Source organism: Zonotrichia albicollis, chromosome 19 (assembly GCF_047830755.1).
Source record: "Zonotrichia albicollis isolate bZonAlb1 chromosome 19, bZonAlb1.hap1, whole genome shotgun sequence".
NCBI lineage: Eukaryota > Metazoa > Chordata > Aves > Passeriformes > Passerellidae > Zonotrichia > Zonotrichia albicollis.
This window is the reverse complement of record NC_133837.1, coordinates 6,838,723-6,859,026: the sequence shown is the minus strand read 5'-3', so window position 1 is coordinate 6,859,026 and position 20,304 is coordinate 6,838,723. Positions and strand designations below refer to the sequence as shown.

At 48.7% G+C, this 20,304-nt stretch overlaps 1 protein-coding gene across 1 annotated transcript in view; it reads left to right on the top strand.

Moving 5' to 3' along the window:
* Window positions 1-9,368: 9,368 nt before the first annotated feature.
* Window positions 9,369-20,304, top strand: part of LOC102074506 (heparan sulfate glucosamine 3-O-sulfotransferase 3A1) — a 41,560-nt gene continuing 30,624 nt past the window's right edge. The window contains exon 1 of the mRNA XM_074555009.1: window positions 9,369-10,206. Within this exon, the coding sequence (XP_074411110.1) occupies window positions 9,644-10,206 (563 nt within the window). The 5' untranslated portion in view covers window positions 9,369-9,643. The remainder of the gene's footprint in view (window positions 10,207-20,304) is intronic.

Sequence of the window (20,304 nt, the reverse complement as noted above, 5' to 3'; positions counted from 1 at the left end):
GAAACAATGGGAAGGATTCCACTGATTGGTGAATGGAAAAGGATATTTGCTTTTACAAATATCTTTGATAAATGAAATTGGACATTGACAGATGAAAGAAGCAATGGGAAAGGAAAACCCCTAAATTCCATAAGAATTTAAAATTAAAAGGGAGGATTGTACATTAGAGGGGAATCTCTGGTGTCAGGTGTTTTGGGAAGTCTGAACCTCTCAAGTACCTCAGAAATGGGGAAAGAGAGAAAGGAAATGCAGCTGCCAATATCACTGGAGATGTTCTACCATTAAAATGATAATTACTGACCTATTGAACAAAACCCACCCTTGCCTCAAGCCTGGCTGGGGCACCAACCTTCCCTTCATGATGCTGCTGCTGGGATGGCAGAACTCCACAAATCCCTTAAACAGGGGGTTTTAACCCCTTATTTCCACCAAAACCCTTAAACTGGAGGTTCCAAAGGGGTCACCCAAGAGTTTCAACACCTTAACTCCACCAAACCTCTTAAACTGGAGGTTTTAACCCCTTAACTCCACCAAACCCCTCAAACTTGGGGTTTTAACCCCTTAATTCCACCAAACCCCTTAAACTGGAGGTTTTAACCCTTTAACTCCACCAAACCCCTTAAACAGGATATTCCAAAGGATTCACCCATGAGTGAGCAGCTGCACAGCACCATCCAGAAAGAAAAACCACCTGGCACATCTCTAGAGGGATTAGATCCCAAAAGAAGGTGATTTCCTGATGCTGAGGGTCTGTCTGGTTTGTGCAGAAGCTCGAGGGGACACTGGTGGCCATGAGCTGTGCTCAGTGAATCCCTGGCCATGATTCTCATGCAAATGGGCCAGGCTGCAAGAACAGATGTGAAACGTTTGTTTCTGTTCTTGCTGGCTTGTAAAGAAATAATGCAACTGGAATGGGGTTAAAAAGGGGGCCAAGCAGGGTGTGGGGGAGAAAGTTTATAACAATGGCTTCTCCCTTGGTGGCCCAAAGTGGTGGAGTTTATGTCAGGCTGTGCCAAATTCCTATCTCTGAGTGAATTGGACCAGCCCAGTCAGGCTTTGAGGTAGGAGCAATACACAAATATTATAAATATAGGGAAGTGTGGAAGCTGTGTCACGTCCAGTGTGGAGCCATCAATCATCCCCTTCCCGTCCTCAGTTTATAAAGTGGTTTTTGATGGTGCTTAGGCAGTTTACAGCAGCTGTGTGGACAGGCTGGAAAAGCTGACTGCATGCTCCAAGTATTCCGTGTCTGCTCTTGGGGAGCAGCAGTGATGAGGTGCCCTGGCAGGTTTTGTTGATATTAGCAGTCAGAAAGAAGTAAAATCCATTGAAGCAAAGAGACAGGCAGCTGGAAAGCACAGCTGACCTGATGGCACCTCCCTGTCCACTGCATTGCTCAGGGCAGGGCTTGGGGAAACCATGATGAGGGGAGAAAACCCCAGAGAGATAAGAATGTTGACTAATGTTGACTCAGAATATATATATATATATTTCAGAAGATATATATGTGTATAGTATTATACATGAGAGATATATATTATATTTAATATATATTTATATAATATTTATTCCTTTATATTTTATTATATATAACAATATATTTATAATATTTATATATTATGTATAATATATTATCATATTATATATAATTATAATTATATATAATAATATAATAATATATAATAAATTTTATTATTTATTATATATATTATATATTATATTAAAACTATACTGAAAAATAGAAGAAAGGAATTCAACAGAAGACTTGAAAGAAAAGGAAAGGAATGGATGATAATAAAATCTTGTGACTGACCAGAGAGTCTGAGACAGCCAGACTGTGATTGGCCATTAACTAGAAACAACTAACATGGACCAATCAAAGATGAACCTTTTGCATTCCACAGCAGCAGATAATTATTGTTTTTATTTTCCTCTGAGGATTCTCAGGAGAAAAATCTTGGCAAAGGGATTTTTCAGAAAATATCATGGCTACAAGAGGGACACAGTGTGTGGTGATCTCCATCCTCTCTGAGATGTTCTTCATCATGGAGCTGTAATCACTGAGCTGCCCACTCAGATATAGATGTGTTTTAAATGAGTGTGAGGCTCTTTTTCTGTGAATATCCATGCAGAGAAAGCCTTGAAGAAGCAGAGCCCTCAGTGAGAACCTTCCTGATGTGCTCAGAGCTCACACAGTGCAACCACATGGGTGTCCCCCACAGCAAAACCCATCCCCACACCACTGCCTTGCTCTGAGTGCTTTGGAACACAAATATTTACACAGAGAGAGGAGAATCCCTTGGCAGCACAGTCCCATCGTGATCTGCCCTTTTCCCTTCTGTGTCCAACCTGCTGGGAAGGGTTTTACACCCAGACCATTGGTGCATCCTTGGCTGTTTTTTCCAGCCTTTTGGAGGCCTGGTTCAGCCCTCAGGGCTCTCCAAGCATGGCCTGATACCCAATTAAGTCCATTTAAAGACTGCCCTTAACTTCAGAGCTGCTTGGTTGAGGCTTCACAAAGAGACAAAGCATTTTATGGAGGAACAAAGTGAAGCTGGGAGTGAGCAACTCTCACCCCATGTAGGGCACAACTTTCCAGTTGTTGGGGTCATTTTTTCCAGCTGGAATGTCCATCCTGGACTGGGGACACCTTAACAAGTATATATATATTCATCCAAGCCAACCCCAGTCCACAAAACACACCACTTTGCCCACAATCACATTTTTAACAGAACTGAAACATTTTATCAGCAGTTAGTAGCCAGCCTTCTGTGTGTGTTTAATGAAGAACCATAAATGCAGATTTAGGGTTTAATTTTTGTTGTATTGTTTTCATTGCCTGATATTTTTGGGTTTTTTTTCTTTTTTTTTAATGGAGAATAATATTAAAAAGCAAAAAAGGCCTGGAAGGTATTTATTGTTGTTTCACTCACAAGTGTATCAAAGCCAGCACAAGGCAGCACGCAGAGCACAAATAAAACGAGGCACAAACAAAGGTAATAAAAGAGACAAGTATCTGTTTCCAGAGCACTGGAAGAGCAGCAGGAGTGTAACTACTTCATGTTCCAGCTAATATAGCTGTCTGCAGTGATCCTCAGGAAGCTCCACCAAGCAGCACTTTATAGGTTCCCCTTGGAGAGCTCCTGTAAATATTTGCCTGCAGTGGCCGAGGGCTGTTGGGAACATCCCAGGCTGCCAGCCCCACAAAAACCCCACAGATTGGGGTGTCCAGAGCACCCCCAGCACCCTGTGGGTGTGGATTCAGACCTTACCAGGATATTCAGCAGCTTTCCAGTCTGATGGGTTTATTTTCACTGGATGAAAGAAAGAGAGGAGAATTTGGGTACCAAAAGGCCACTCCAAGCATCACCATCAGCATGGGTATGGAGTATTGGACTCTTGCAGCTGCTTTATTTCTGAGCAGGGAGGATTTCTTGAAGGGAAAGGAGCTGGGGCAGGTGGAGGGGATGGAGCTGTTTGCAGCCATGCAGTGCTCAAGGGGTTCCCAGCACAGAGAGCTGAGGTCCCATGGGGGCTGCAGACCCATCACCCTCATCCTCCTCTCTCCAAATGCCCAAACTGCACTGTGGCAAACCCAGAGGGGTAAAACACCAGCACCAGGGCAGCACAGGCCATCTCAGGATGTGCTGGGTTATTCCAGGAGTGGTTTTGCAGGGTGGGAGCTGCTGATGCATGAGCACTGGGGTGTCAGAGGTTGTTTCAGGTGTGAGGCTCCCCTGTGTGTGGCTTTGTGCTCAGCACAGTGTCCCCACCTCTGTGCCTGGCCTGGCTCTCCAGCTGGCAATCCATTGTTCCCCACAGCCTGGTGTCACATTCACATTTTCTGAAAAAAATCCCTTTGTCCAGGATTTCTCTCCTGGGAAGCTGAGAAGCCTCAGAGAAAAAGGAAAACAATTCTGATCTCATTTGCTTCTCCTGTGTTTTGCAGCTTTGGATATGTTTGGAGATTGTTTACCCTCAGGGGATTATTCCATTGGACTCTGCTGTGAATTGTTTTGACTCTTTGGCCAATCAGAGAAGTAAAGAAAGTGGTAAAGACAGAGAAGGCAAGAGTGTGGTAAAGAGAAAATGAGAGAGCGAGGAAGACTAAAGAGGGTAAGAGAGCGAGGTTCCCATTACAATACAATAAATCTTCTTCTGTGTTGAATATTCTGATTCTCACTAACCAATCTAGTACAAGAAACAAATCCTACAGCATTTACATACAGCCTATAAGAATCATTACGTTACCATACTATGTTAAATTTTAAACCCTAAAAACTCCTCTTTGGGCCCCTTCTGCCAAGCTGTAGGGTCTGCTTGGACCCTTGGGCCTGTCTGCAGGCAGAGGGTGTTGTTCCATCAAAAGGGGATTACCTTCAGCCGGCCACACCATTGTTTTCCAGTTGTTCAGTAACTAAGGGATCTCAAAGCTTGCTTTCATTTCAATCTTGCTTATAGTTTCTATATTCTCCAAATCTTTTGCCAGGCAATCATATTTATAAGGCTTTTTATATTTCATATTTATAATCATGTATATAATCATATATACATATATATATACACACACATATATATAATCATATATACATATATATATATATATACACATACATATATATATAATCATATATATATATATATATATATATATATGTAAAAAGCTCAGGCAAGAGGGGAGAACATGGTCCTGCTGGCCCCAGGGCTCCATAGCCTTCTCCAGCCTTTGGGAAACACTGCTGCTGGCATGGCAGGCTGAGCCATCAGCCAGGCTCTGCCCTCCTGCATGGCACAGGCATCCCCTGAGCAGGATGGGCACTTTGGGAAGGGCAGGACCCCATTCACAGCAGCCAGGCACCGTGGAGCTCCTGCCATGGCTCAATTCAGCTTCCTCCTCTTTCTGGTTCTTATTAATTCATGCTCCTGCTCTGAGGCCTCCCAGATGTCCCCATGCCTTGTGCCAGCTCTGTAATCAAGTTGGCCCCATCCCAGCTGGGCAGGAGCTATCAGGACAAGGTGCATTCACTCTGTGCCATGGCCAGGCAGCAGGGACAGGGATCTGTGGCCTCCAGCCCCAGCCAAAGCAGGACTCAGATTTCACTGGCTTTCTGCTCTCAGCTCTGCTTGCTTTTGGGCACAGGCATTGCAAATTAGACAGCAGACCAAGTCATTCTGTCAGGTTAGGAGAGTGCAGAGTGAAAACAGTCTCTCAAAACTTTTAATTTTTCCTTTTTTCCCTGGTCTACATGGTATTTCCTGTGACTACTTTTGTCCTTCCAAAATAAAAAAAAAATATTAAAAACCAAAGCCAAATCTCATCCCTACATTTTTAGTGTCTCTGGCTCAGTATTTCAAGACATCTTTTCAACAAAACTACCAGGACTGGAGTTGATGATCAGGTCTTCATCACCTGTCCCATCTGCTTGGACTCTGTGGATGCTCCCTGGGGATGCAGCTCCTGTTCCCAGTGTCCTCATGGCCTTGCTGCTGCCCTGAACACCCTGGGACATGGCAGGGCAGAGCAGCAGCAGCTCCAGGGCTGGGACATGGCAGGGCACAGCAGCTCCCATGGCTGGGACATGGCAGGGCACAGCAGCAGCTCCTCCCTGGCCTCTCAGCCTGCCCCAGGCTCTCCCTGCACACCTCAGTGGCTCTCCAGAACAATGCCTGTTCCTACAATCTGAAAGCAAAAAGCCCTTGAACTTTCTGTCTGTTTTCAAGGCGGGGAAAGCCCAGGAGATTATTGGGATCAATGGAGGATTTGGGTAGAACAGGAGCTGTCATTGCCTCCTCCCTCTGCCCTGGCTCTCAGATCCTTGCCCACTGCTGCCCTGTCCCCATTAGCCATTGTTCCTATTCATTTTAGATGAAGGGGCTTTTGTTGTGGGAGCCGATGTGGGGTCACATCACCCCCTGGTTATCAATCTGCTTCCCTCTGCTCTGTCCCATACTCCATCTCCCCAGCACAAAGGGATGTTTTCTTCAGCAGCAGCTTCCTGACAGGCAGGGCTTCCCTTTCCCTTCAGACCTTATAATCACTTGTTAAGTTGCTCTAGCCCCGGGCTCCCGGGCCCTTTTCCGCCCAGTCCCAGTTTAACCCCTGATCCCATCTGTGCCACGGGTCACTGGGAAAGGGGAAAAAATACAGCAATCCCAGTGGGGCTGGCACGGGCTGCTCAGAGCCTCCGAGGTGTGAGCCTTCCCCTTCCCCAGCTGTGTGGAAGCACCTGGAAACATCAGACGGTGGAAGCAAAGCCTTCAGCTCTGCTTTGCCAAGGGGATAGATAATTTTGGTTTAAGCCAGAGGTCTCTCCTGGTGAGCAGGTGTGTTTCTTCAGTGAAGAGCATTCCAAATCAGCCCGTTTGGAGAGGGAAGCCTTGCTGCTGAAAGGAGGATTTTGGCACCAGGCAATGCCAGGAGAGGAGCCCCACTCACCCCCAACACCCCAAAACGACTGGAGCAGGGCAGAGGCATTCCTAGGGGGGAGGCAGGAATGCAGCAAGCACTGTAATAAATAATAAATAATAAACAATAAAACTGCAGATAAAAGTTAAAAATAATAATAATAAAACTGTAAATAGATAAAAGGAGAAAGGAACAGGGAGCAAGTGCAAACAGGAGCACAGAGGAGAGGGAGCCTGCCATGCCAGCAGCATCCCATGCCAGCAGCAGGGTTGGTGCCAGGGAGCTGTGAGTCACAGCCATGGGCACAGCCACACTCCCCTCCACCCTGTCCCACTCTGGGGACATGAGCAGTGCCCATGGGGCCAGCACAGGCTGCAGAGCTGCCCTGGGATCCCCCCCATGCTGGGTCTGTGATGGGTGCAATGAACAGTGCTGAGATGGGCAGACAGAAATTTAAGGGGCAAAGAAAGAGCCTGCTCTGAAAATGTTAACTCAGTTGTGCAAGGGACTGAGTAAAATGAAAAGCAACTTTTGCTGCAAGCTCTAAGTTGTTAAAAAACCCTGAAGTTATCCCTGAGAAGGGTTGTTTTTGCAGCAGGGCTAAAATAGATAAGAGGAGTAAGTTCTCAGCGCTCGATGTCATGATCTCAGCCACATAATTTTTCTGGCTTTATAGTACACTGTTCATCAAATGCTCTCTGTAGCAAGAAAAACTCATCCAGAAATAAGGTCCAGAGCAGTCTGCTGCTAGTAAAGAATCTCAGATTTGCAGCTGTACTAACAGAGCCCACAGCAATACGGGTGGAACTATTTCCCTGTATTGCCCTTTCTAAAGCATTAAGACACCTTCCTTCTTGGAGAGCTGCTCCTGGCTGCAGAATTACTGGTGCCTTCAGCCCCAGGAGGCAGAAACCATGAGTCAGGGGCTGTAAAAATATCACAAGTTTGCCTTAAATATCATTGGGCTCTTTTAAATATAGATATATTTAGCTTATTGCTTTCTAGACACTGAAACTTTTTATACAGGCTCTGGTCATATTTTCCCCAGTCAGCCAGTGACTCTTTAAAGGAAAGCTCAGATTCACACAAATATTTCCAGGAAAAATGCTGCAAACATAAGTCTTGCAATGCAATCCCAGCAGATACATGCTCTAAGCTCTTTCACACCAATTTCCCTTATCTTTTCTGTTTTTCTCCATTTGAAATTACCATTTTTTTCAAACAGAAAGTGTAGCACTGTTCTAAGTGTCTAGGAAAAAAGAATCATAATGAGAATAATAAGAAGTGAAACCACTTTTACCCTTCTGCAGGGCCCAGTCCAAAGCCCATTGATGTCAGCAAAGTCTTTTCATTGACTTCAATGAGCTGGATCAGAGCACAGATTTATAAAGGCATTAAGGTTCCTAATGATGGAAGTAGTTTCCTAGAGGTGTTGGTGGCCTAACCTGCTTATAGCATTTTGTAAATCTACTTATATATTGGAGCATTGAAATACCTGAAATGCTACAGTATCTTAAAGTCACCAAACACACCAAAATCTAGCAGACTAATTCACTGCAAATAGCATTTGTTATTAATTTTGCTCTGTTTACTATTTGGAAACACATTTTTATTAGCCAGCCAGCTCTGCAGATGGCTGATTATAATTCAATGCAATTTTTCTCCCCTCTTTTCATTGCATCATTTGTGGATACACCAGCTTTATTTCCAAGTAGTTGAAGTTTAAGTCCTCAGCTAGGTCCACACCAAACAGAAGGGAAAAAAAAGGGATCTAAGTCAAGTGTTTCATGTGTGAGTTTGTTTGAAAATTCTATAATCTATGACAAACATTTCAAATTAAGAGGGCATTCCCACAGGCAATGAAATAACGAAGCCCTTAGAATCAGGCAGCCACGGAGCTGAGAGCTATTTCCACATTTTATGTACTCTCAGAGGAGACGAGCAAATTCCAACAGCAATATCGTGTTGCTTTTGTAGATATTTCTTACCGACCGTGGGCCAGATTCTGCAGCCAGCCCAGGGGCAGCTTGTGCAAATTAGGGGGGAAAAGTCTGATTTTGGGTGTTTCTGTGCTGTGTTCTGTACGGAGCTCGGTGGAAACGTTGGTTGTGATACCGTGAGTGTGTTTTACACCCACCAGAGCTTTAGGGGGGCTGTTCTTCCGTGCAAAGGTATTTGTGTCTGTCAGGGTGGATTATTAACATCAGGAATTTGTTCTTGGGTCCGGAGGGATCCGGGGGGGGTTCAATTAAAACCCTGAGTGTCCGGACAGGCAGGTGGACATGGTGGTCAGCCAAAAGTCCTGCAGGGTTCGGCTGCCGAAAGAGGCAGCCCGTGGGCAGCAGGATGTCCCTGTCAGCACCGAGAGGAAAACTAGCAAAGAGTTCCCAGCTCTCCTCCCTGCCCCGCGGGATGGACTCAGGGCATCCCTGCTCCTTCCACAACAGATTCTGGGGCATCTCCGCGCCTCCCGGCACAGCCTGCGGGCATCCCTGCATCAGAGTACCCCTGAACAGCCTCCCGGCCACTCAGGGCATCCCGGCACCATCCGTGACAGCTTCTGGGGCATCCCTGCACGTCCCAGCCGAACCTCCGGGGCATCCCTGCATCCCTGTACCTCCAGAACAGCCTCCCGGGCATTCAGGGCATCCCTGCACCATCCGTGAGAGCCTCTGGGCACCTCAGCACCTCCCGGCACAGCCTCCGGGGCATCCCTGCATCCGAGTAGCTTCGGAACAGCCTCCCGGCCACCCACGCATCCCCCGGCACGGCCTCCCGAGGTGTTCCCGCATCCCCCGGAGCATCCCCCGGAGCATCCCCGCATCCCCCGGCACGGCCTCCCGGACCCCCCCCCCGCCCCCCCTAAAGGGCTCGGCAGCGGTTTCCCGGCGGGTCCGCCCGCTCCGGGCTTGGCTTGGCCCCCCGCCCCCGCCGCGCCATTGGCCCCGCCGCCGGCCGCGCTCCGCCCCGCTGCCGGTGATGCCTCGGCCGAAGTTTTCCGCGGCGGGATCCGCACGTGGGAGTCCCGCGTCGAGCCCCGCTCCCGCATCCCCGCCGAGCCCCCGCAGCCAGCCGCGCTGTCCCCCGCGGGGGATGCCGCCCTGAGCGCGCCGGGGATGCGGCGGCAACAGCGCGGAGCCGCCCGGCCCCGCGGAGCGCAGCGCGGAGGGGCCGCGCCGGGCGGCGGCCGCGGAGCAGGAGCATGGCCCGGGCTCCCCGCAGCCCTCTCGGGGTAGCATGGCCGTGAGCGCGGCGGCCGCCCCCGCCGCCGAGCCGCTGCCCCGCAGCATCTTCAAGAAGTTCCTGGTGATGCTCTGCTCGCTCCTCATGTCCCTCTACGTCTTCTACTGCCTGGCCGACCGCTGCCAGACGCTGCCCGGACCCATCATCGCCGCCGGTGCCGCCGCATCGGAGGAGGACGAAGGCGGCGGCGGGGAGTTCCTGGGCGGCTCGGCCGAGCTGCCCCCCTGGCAGGCGGCGGCGGCGCGGCGCAAGCGGCTCCTGCAGCGCCTGAAGCAGCGGCGGCGGCGGCAGGAGGCGGCTCCGGGCGCCGAGGAGCCGGCCGGGGGCGGCGGGAGCCGGGCCGGGGGCTCGGGCGGCGGGGCGGGCACGGCCGGCACCCTGGCGCTGCTGCTGGGCGAGGGCAGCAAGCGGCTGCCGCAGGCCATCATCATCGGAGTGAAGAAGGGCGGGACGCGGGCGCTGCTGGAGTTCCTGCGGGTGCACCCCGACGTGCGCGCCGTGGGCGCCGAGCCGCACTTCTTCGACCGCAACTACGACCGGGGACTCGCCTGGTACAGGTACGGCACGGGCGGCGGGACGGGGACGGGGATGGGATGGGGATCGGGATAGGGACGGGGATGGGGATGGGGATGCAGCCGTGGCCGAGCCGCCAGTGCCCCCCGCTGGCCGCCGCTCCTCGCTCCCGAGCCACCTCCGAGCCTTTCTCAGCCCCGCGTTCGTTCCTCCGCTCATGGAGCTCTTTTCCCCGCAGTCTCTCGCTCCACCCGTTCTTCCGTCCCTGCTCTCAAATCCTCCTGCCCTCCTCTCACGGCTGTCCTCAGGACCCTCCTGTCCCTCTCCCGGGCTGTGTCCATTCCTCAGTGCCCGCATCCCTCTCCCGGCTGTCCCCATTCCGGAGTGCCCCAGGACCACCAGCGCTCCCGGGGTCCCTCAGGCGCTCCCCGCTGCAGCCCGGCTGTTGCCTGCTCCAAAATCCTCCAACCCTCCTGTCCCCGCATCCTTCTGCCGGCTGTCCCTATTCCTGCGTGCCCCAGGACCCTCCGGTCCCCATTCCCGAGTGCCCCAGGACCCTTCTCTCCCCGCATCCCCCTCCGGGCTGTCCCCATTCCGGAGTGCCCCAGGACCCTCCCGTCCCCCGGCGCTCCCTTCTCCAAAGGGAGAAGCGCTGAGTGCCCCGCTGGCCTGGGGACTGCACGGGGTTGCTGAGGCACAGCTAAACCCTGCCGTGAAAAGCGCAGCCCCTCAATATCTTTATGCTCCCGCAGCTCTTTGCCAAACCTGTGGCTGACCGCTGAGTCTCAGCCGAGCCCCGGCTGCCTCCCCATCGCCTCCCGCCGCTCCCAGCCCGGCGCTGCAGAAGCCGCTTTTCCTGTAGTCAGTGTGGACTACTTTTCCTGTAGTCAGTGTGGACAAAACCCCCTTATTTCCCACGTAAATGTTTCGGCATCCCACTAGCGACTAACCAAAAATGTCACTTTGAGGAACACACCCCGCATGCTCACCTCGCCTTTGAAATACCAGCAAAGGGTTGATCGGGTGTTTCTTGCAATGAATTAGTGTTTTGTTAAACAAACCAGTAAATGTGAAAGCCAAGAGGGTTCTTGCTGAAGTTGTTCAGGTCTTTTTTTTGTTGTGTGTTTTAAAGTTAGCAGAAGAGCGTTTTCCCGGCAGCTTGGTTAGGGTGAGAGTGAAACTGCTGTCTCCAGAAGTGTGTCCTGTGTTTGTGGCTCTCTTGAATGAACAAGCAAACAGGAGAGGATTTGGGTACCCCTGGAGTTTGTTTTACTTTCACATAAAGCCTGGCTATTAGCAGAGAGAAGAGGATTTTGGCTCAGCTTGTGGTGACAGCATTGAAATGTGGAGTAGGGTAGTACTGGCAGTCCGAGTGTTGATGTAAAAGTCTTAACACGTGGAAGGGATGAGCTTCCTTGTGTATCTGCCAGTGTCAGAAACACTCTGGGTTCCTGCAGCCTGCAAAGTGTGACTTCTCTTGAGAAGGAAGATTTCCTTTTGTGTGGGCTGAAGCTGTCTGCAAAATTATATTTTTAGTCCGTGCTTATCCGATTTCCACATGCTGACCCTGTGGCAGAAAGGAAACGTTAAAAATGAATCTGAAAAACCTCAAGAACTCTAATCAAGCCTTGACTTTGAAAAATAAACACATGGCTGTGGGGTGGCATCTACTGAAATTTATGGTGGATATGCAGAAAAGCTCATTTGTCAAAGATGCTCTGGAAGCTTTGAGGAGCAGATGGCAGTGGGATAGACAGACCTGCTTGTGGAGCAGTCCTGAGCGAGGAGTGCAGACCTAGACAGAGGAGGAGCCACAGGCATTTAGGGCAGGGGATATAATTTTCCAGAGGTTTGGTCTTGATCTTGCAGCTCTTTTTGCCTGGCTGTGCTGCCCCGTGTGCTGTTTGTGTAATCATTATGTTTTAGCAGTTGGCACATGAGCTCTCCCATTAATTGCTGCAGTTTGTTTGTTCTGGTATTTGATGTGCTGAGTTCAGTTTCATCTTTTTTCTTTTTTTTTTTTCCTTTCCTTTTTGTTTTTGTTGTTTTATTAGCCCTGTGGAGGCTGAGGTACAGTGAATTCTTTGTGTGGGATTATTCCTTTGAGACCTAATCTTGCTGGCTTTGCTTGTGTGAGTAATCTTTGCTAACACAGGATGGTAGAGCCGTGGTGCCAGCACTCTGGTCACCACTCACAAATACTCATTTACAAACCTACCTGTCTGTCTGCAGGCTTTGTTGTGATCTTTGATGAGGGTTCAGGGCTGGGGAAATGGCCAGATGTTTGCCAGAGGTCCCCATTCCTTATCTTTGCCATCAGAGGCTTAGGTTTCATGTGTGCTGCTGTTTCCCAGCAGTCAGACTAAACAGGTTTAGGGTCATTACAAGGTATAAACACTTGGATTTGTTTTCAGTGCCCCAGGAAGCCAGCACAGGCAGCCAGCACCCAAGGAACAAAAAGCTGGTGGCTGATGCACAGATTGAAGGGGCAGCCAGCCTGTGGAGCTGTCACAGGGACAGGCTGGCTGAGGGGTTTTGGCCATGAGGAAAGCCCTGATTTTCCCTGGAAATAAAAGAGCTGCTCCCTTAGCAGGGGGAAGGGTTGGGCTGTGCCTGCAGCAGTGGTGATGCTCCTGGAGCGGCCAGCCAGGTGTGCCTGTGGGGTTTGTGAGGTGTTCACAGGGGGCTTATGGTGAGGGAAGAGATGAGCATCTGACTCCATGTTTCAGAAGGCTGATTTATTATTTTATGATATATATTACATTAAAACTATACTTAAAGAATAAAAGGAAACGTTTCATCAGAAGGCTAGCTAAGAATAGAAAAGAATGAATAACAAAGGCAGCTCTCTCAGACTCTCTGTCCAAACCAGCTGGACTGTGATTGGCCATTAATTACAAACATCTAACATGGGCCAATCACAGATGCACCTGTTGCATTCCACAGCAGCAGATAATCAATGTTTACATTTTGTTCCTGAGGCCTCCCAGCTTCTCAGAAGGAAAAATCCTAAGGAAAGGATTTTTCATAAAAGTTGTCTGCAACAAGGCTTGGAGACGTGCAGGTCACCTGCTGGGGTGCATGGAAACATCCTCCAGGGAATAAAAGGAGTAACAGTGCAGCTCCTGGTCCCCTGGAGAAGCTGACTTTGTGAAATCCATCTGTGGGATTTCATTTGGTGAGTGTGACACCTCCGTGTGTGGGTTGAACATCAAGGGCAGTTGTGTGCCCCAAGGAGCTTTTTCTGCTTTGGGTTTGAGTCCCCTCGTGCAGTGGGGACAAAAGGAGGGAGGGGACAGCCCACAATGCTGGCATTGACTTCAGTGCTGAGCTGGCTGCTGCAGCCCTGAACAAGGCTATTGAGCCAGCTGGGTTCAATAGCAGGTGAGCACGGGCTTTAATAGAGTTCAACTGCCAACCCCCAGCCCAAAACGGCTGCACAGCCTGGGGAAAACTCCCAGGAACAGGGGCTGAGCCAGGCATGGAAAAAAAACCCCTGGATTAAAGGGAAATATCTGTGTTTGCGGCTGATACTGCGAATGTGGCTCTTTCCCTCTGATCTTTTGTTAGTCTGCACTGATTGAGCTGCCTGTTGGAATGCCATTATACTGTCACTCAGCCCAGGAACATTTATTTCATATGTTTTAATCTCCCTGCCTCTGTAGCACCGATGCCACTTTCACTAGAGTGAAGCCGAGTTAATGTCATTAGATTACATCTGATGCAGGGGAAGATGAAAGATAATTCAGAGTTACTCCGTCAGGTTGGGAGTTTAAATATCTCTGCTCCTCAGTGTTTCCAGAGCTGGGGAGTTCTGACTCCTAATTAATGTCCTCTTGGGATTTATTTCCAGGTGTTTTTTGTGGGTTTTTTTTTTTTTTTTTGCTTCTTTGTAATCTAGGCAATGACATTTCTGAGTCATGGGGAACAGAGAACATCTCAGATGCTGAAGGGGTCTGAGATGGAGGAAAAGGGGGAATTTTGGGGAGGGGAGATGCTCCCAGCAGGAACACAGAACACCTCAGATGCTGAAGGAGTCTGAGATGGAGGAAAAGGGGGAATTTTGGGGATCCAGCTGCTCACAGCTGGATCCCACCTTGAGCTGTGTCCCATCCTCTGTTGCCTCAAACCAGGGTGAAATCAGAGCCTGATGGGGCAGGAGGAGTCAGGGACTTCCTATCCCTGATGGAGATGGAGTCAGGCTGCTCCTGGGGCAGGGGTTTGAGGTCTTTGTGATCCAGCAGAGCATTCTGTGAGTGAATTATTGTGGGAGAACAGGAGTGTGTGGATGATGTTGGAGGGACATCAGGGCAGTAAATACAATTTATGGAAGGTGGAGCAGGACTGGGTGGCCTTCAGGAGGAAAACCCTTGTTGCAAACCCCCCTGTGTGAGGGAGATGCTGCTGCAGGAGTTGCCTTGAAGGGATCATCTCCCCACCTTCCTTCTGCAAGACGCACCAGCTCAGCTCTGTGCCTGTGTTCAGGGTGTGCCCAGCACAGAGCATTGCCTGTTTTATTGGACATTCAACCAGTTTGGGTTTTCCACTCCTAGCTGCAGGTAGGAAGGGCTGGTTTAGCAGCACCTTCTCCTTGTCCTGGGAACATCTCATCCCATCTCATGTCCCAAACACATTTGACTCACTAATAGCATCAAGCACAGCCTGGAGCAGTTTCCCTGGAAATTGCAGCCTTGCACAGCCACATGCTGGAGAGGATCAAGGTCCTTGTTTATTTATTAGCTGTGTAATCAAACACCTCCTGAACTGAGCTGGCAGGGCCAGGTACTGTATAAAAAGGAAACAAAAGGTGGTTGTGGCCCCAAAGTGCAGCTAATTCAGTGTAAACAGCAGATGGAGATGGGCTGAGCCTGTGCTGGGTCTCCTGGGCAAGGAGTCCCTGCAGGTGGAGGATGAGGAGGGTCTGGGGGTGGCTGAAGGGACCTTTCTGTGCTGAGGAAAGGAGCTGGAAATGCTGGGGAAATCAGGGCTGGGAAGACACTAACTGGTTCTGGTGCTCATGTGCTTTGCCACTGCCTGGAATTGGATATTCCAAGGGTTTTCAGCAGAGATCTGAAGCAGTTTGGAAGTTTGGGGAGGTGTGGTGTGCCTCAGTTTGCCCAGGGGTAAAGGAGGAGTGGCTGCAGGGCTGGAAGCAGCAGGGCTGTGGTGGGACACATCTCTGCAGCACAGAATGAGGAGTCACAGGCATTCTGATGGGTTAAACACCACCCAGAGCTGCTGGGTGGTTGTTGGGATCTCTCGCTTGTCAGAGTGACCCCAAGAAAAGTTGGAAAGTCTTTTTTCCCAGCCCGGCACTTGAAGAAGGAGTCAGAGCTCTTCATTTTTCGGTCTCAAGGTTGTTTATTGTATCTTATCTATAAAATTCTTTCTCCTGCCCTGCCGAGGTCCATCCAGCAGGACAGTTCCAGGCACTCTGCCTGCCCCCAGGGCAGTGTTATGTCTTTATACTAAAAACTACATATACAACATTTACAATTACTTCCCAATACCTGTCACCTGTGTTAGACAGTGAGCTTCTACTCTAAACCAATCTAAAAGTGCCAATATCACAGCAGAAGATGGAGGCCAAGGAGAAGAAGGAGAAAGGCTGGACATGCCCAGATCCCTCCGTCTTGCCTCCTGAACCCCCATACCAGAAACCCCAAAATCTACTTTTCACCCCATGATAACTTCACTATTATTCTACCTAAACTGTTGTGGCTTGTAAATTACCAACCATATAAGCTTGGTAATTTGCTCCATGGGTCATAACCAAAAACCCTGAGGTGTTTTGTCCTCTGTGCCAGGGTCTCTGAGCCCCCTGGCAGGGGTCTTGGCTGCTCAGGACAGCCAGAGGGATGTCCTGGGTCCTGACAGGTGCTATTTAACCCATCAGAAACCTTGGCACAGCTTTGGCTGTCCCCTTGCACCTGGATGCACCTCCAGGGATGGCACTGCACAGACACTCCTGCAGAGATCTCCCTGCAGAGAACTGGGCTCTTTCCCCTCTTACTGCTTAAACAGACCCCAAAGAGTTATTGTTTTTTTGGTGTTTTTTTCCAAGCATTTTGTGTGTCTACATATCCCTTCTGTTTTGTGTTAATGGAGGAGATCATATCTGGGGTTTGTGTCTGTTCCTGGTGATGGAGTGAGCTCTTGAGTTGGCATATTAGGAGAAGTCAACCACATTCCTTTCAGAAAGCACCAAAATAAATACTTCAGATTTCACTGGACTCTTCTTTCCAGATGCTGTGGTCTGAGCAGGGGAGTCTCAGAGGTCTGTAGCCCATCCTCCTCTTCAGTGCTGCTCCACACCCCAGTCCTGGAGAGAGCAGCACCTTTCTCACCCACGGTGGCTCTGCCGAGATGTTTGCAAATAAAGCTCCCCTGGCCCTGTCTGCTGGTGCTGAGCAATTGGGAAAGCATGGCCTTGGCTGTCCAAGAAGCTGTCAGTGAAATTCTCAGAGCCAGCTCTCGTGGAGAGCAGCACAAAGCTGCAGCTGGCTTGGGTGAGAGCTCATCTATGGCAAAAATTGGGATAAACTTTAGAGAAGCAGCAGATTCACCTGCTCTAACTACTCTGGTTGAGTTTTGTGAGTGTCCAGCTGTGCTCCCAGCCTGCCCTGCTGCCCTGGGGGTCTCCTGGGAGTCATTCCATGGACTGTGGGAGTCGGGGCCATGCCCTGGCCACACCATCCCTGTCGCAGACATCTTTTCATTAAAATTCCTTTCCATAGGACTTTTCCTCCTGAGAAGCTGGGAGGCCTCAGGAACAAAATGTAAACATTGATGATCTGCTTCTGTGGAATGCAACAGGTGCATCTGTGATTGGTCTCATGTGGTTGTTTGTAATTAATGGCCAATCACAGTCAGCTGGCTCGGACACAGAGCCTGAGCCACAAACCTTTGTTATCATTTCTTTCTATTCTATTCTTAGTTAGCCTTCTGATGAAACCTTTTCTTCTATTCTTTTAATATAATTTTAATGTAATATATATCATAAAACAATAATCAGCCTTCTGAAACATGGAGTCAGATCCTCACCTCTTCTCTCATTTAAGAACCCCTGTGAACACCGTCACACATCCCCACCACGATGTCTTTACTGCAGCCCAGCTTGGGTTTCACCTTTTGAAGTTTAGAATAGGAGCAGAGAGGTCTGGGGAGGGGGAAGGGAGCTGGTGCACCTCCAGAGAGTTCAGGGCAGACAAGCAGTGATAGAAAACCTGAGAGCAGCCCCCTGTGTGAGGCAGGCATTGAAACCCCTGAGCTGCCGATGATGCTTTTCCCCTGGAGGATTGTGAGGTAACCCAAACTGCTTTCACAGGGAAACTGCAGAATCTGGAGAGGGGCAGCAGGGGCAGGGTGTTGTGGCCATAAATCTTTGGAAATTCTCATTATGTGCAGGTATTATGGGAGGGGAGTGAGTTAGGTCAGTTAAATTTGTGTTGCTGGGGTTGGGTACTGGTGTTAGCGTTCAGGAACACATAATCACAATAATGATCATATGCGGGTGCTTTTATTGAAGAGCTCTGGGTATCGGGTACAGACCCAAATCTGACTCCAACATGGGTTTGGGATGAACATGTTTTTATATTCTATCATTATATAACTTTCATGTTAATGAATTATTAAACTTATATTGTTCTATTGTATACATAGATTTCATCCAAGCATGGGCTCCTCGTGGTCCTCCTCAAACTTCTAACATAGTTTCTCATGATTCTTCTTACGATTAAACAATAATTATATTTAATTACTAAACAATCATCACATCTAACAATTATATCATTTATCATATACTGCTTATGCAGGTGCAATTTCACATGATCTGGCAAACACAAAGCCTAACATTTTCAGAGCCTATTTTTAACATTTTTCCAGGGCCCCACTAAGTCTAGCTTTTTTCTAATTCCCCAAATTTTATGATTTGAAAACCTTTTACTATCACTGGGGGCCATCCCAGGGATTGTGACAGTGGCTGGGGTTTCTGCCTTTCTCCTGCATAACCCACCTCCTGAGAAATTCACTTTTTCATGGTTTGGCGTTTCTGCCTTTCTCGTGCATAACCCACCTCCTGAGAAATTCACTTTTCCATGGTTTGGGGTTAAACATGTTCAGCTGCACACCCACCTGAGCCCTGTGAGCAGGATGGTGCTCACAGTGAGGGTATAAATAGAGCTGCTCGAGGAAGTGAATTATTCCTGGCATTTCTTCCGTCGAATAACGGGATTCTGCAGCAGGAAATCTTTCAGCAGAAGGAATTGCTGGTTCCCTTCATGCATGGCAATGCCATCCTTCTTGCTTCCTGGAAGTGAGGAGCCTCGTTCTGTGCTCCACCATCTGTTGCAGGGTTTGAAGATCCCTGCTCAGACTCCCCCAGGCTGCTGGGTTTGTCTCTGGTGGGAAATAGAGGGGGAAATTCTCCTCCCTGCTGCCCCAGGGGAGCTTTGGAAGCCTCCTGGGGTTGTTTTCCCCACAGCCAAGGGTCACATAAGGAAATCCCCCTGGGGTGATTCCAGGCATCTGGGGGCATTTCTTGCACCAAACTCCTGCAGTTTCAGTGGGATCCTGCTCTACCCCTTGTCTGCAGCTCCTGAGCACAGCTGCGAGCTGGGATGTTAACAGCTGGATCATTTCCATCCACAGCCACCCTCCTCACATCATCCCCTGGGGAGAGATGTTCAGGTTCAAGTGCAGCATCACCATGGGAAGCTGGCTCTTTATCAATTTAATTATTTATTTCTCTCTCCAGCGGGGTCTTTTTTTCATTAAAAATTGCAAAAAGCCAGGCTGTTCTGCCATTGCCTGTTGGAAGAGGGCTCCCTCCCATAAACCAAGCTGTCTGGGGAAGCCTTTTATGGAAAAACACCAGATCAATAATTGTGCCTTCTGTGTTTTGCCATGTGTGGCTCTGTGTGTTCGTATCTGCAGCTTTCAACTCTCAGTGTTGCATTTTGTCATTACCATTTCACTTCTGCCTTCATCATCTTGTCTGATAACACAGAGCATCTTTTGTCGTTATTTAAACACTTCAGCACAGACTGAGCTGGACTGTTTGGGAAGCCTGATTACAGAGAGAAATCCCAAGAATTGGCTCTGTAGAACAAGTGAGGAAACATCTGGATTTCCCACCTGTGTCCTGACTCCTCCAGCTCAGAGTTAGTGAGTGAAAGGCTGGAGATGTGATGCCCAGGAGAGATGCTGTGCCAAGGAGGTGCCCTGTTGTATTTGCAGGGATGCCCTGATGAAGGAATGAATTATGAATCTGACTCCGTGTTCTTAGAAGGCTAATTCATTATTTTTATAGTACTATATTATATAAAAAAACCCTAAACTATATTATACTAAAAATACAAAAAAAACCCCTTACTAAATACTAAATAAAATTTAAAAATACTATAAAAACCCCCTTACTAAATACTGAATAAAAATGCTAAAAAAATTTAAAAACTCTTACTAAATGCTAAAAAAATACTAAAAATTTTTAAAAACCCTTACTAAATACTAATAAAAACTTGTGGTCTTTCTAGAGTCTCGACACAACATTAATTAATAAAACAACTTGCACTAAAATTTAATAAAACAATCTCCAAACACGTTCCACAGATAAACACAGCACAAAAAAAAAAACCCAAATAAAATAAAAATTATTTTCTTTTTTTCTGAAGCTTCTCAGCTTCCCAGAAAAAAAATCTTAAACAATAATTTTTTTTTCAAAATATATAAGTACCACAGGTGTTCAGTGCTTCCCTTGGCACCAGGCACATCTTCCAGGCTGCTGCTTGTGCTGAAGGTCAGGAAAAGTTCCTCTGACACCTCTCACAAGAGTTGAGGGTGCTAATCCTCATGTCTGGGCTGAATTCCATCTCTGGTAATCCTGGTCTGTGTCCCTAAAATGAGCTCTGCTGTTTGAGCTGGCTCCAGTTCCTTTGTTCCCTGCCCATGGGCCTGCTGGCAGAGCCCCACCACAGGGCTTGGGGTGCTGTGCTTCTGATTGCTGAGAGGTGGATGTTCTGAAAGCCAGTTTGGGTTTTCTGCATGCAAAGCTGCGTGTCACAGCAAGGCACAAAGTGAATATTGCACAATTATCCTCCTGCACTGCTGAACTCTGCTGTGTGAATGTGACTATTTGCCCTTAG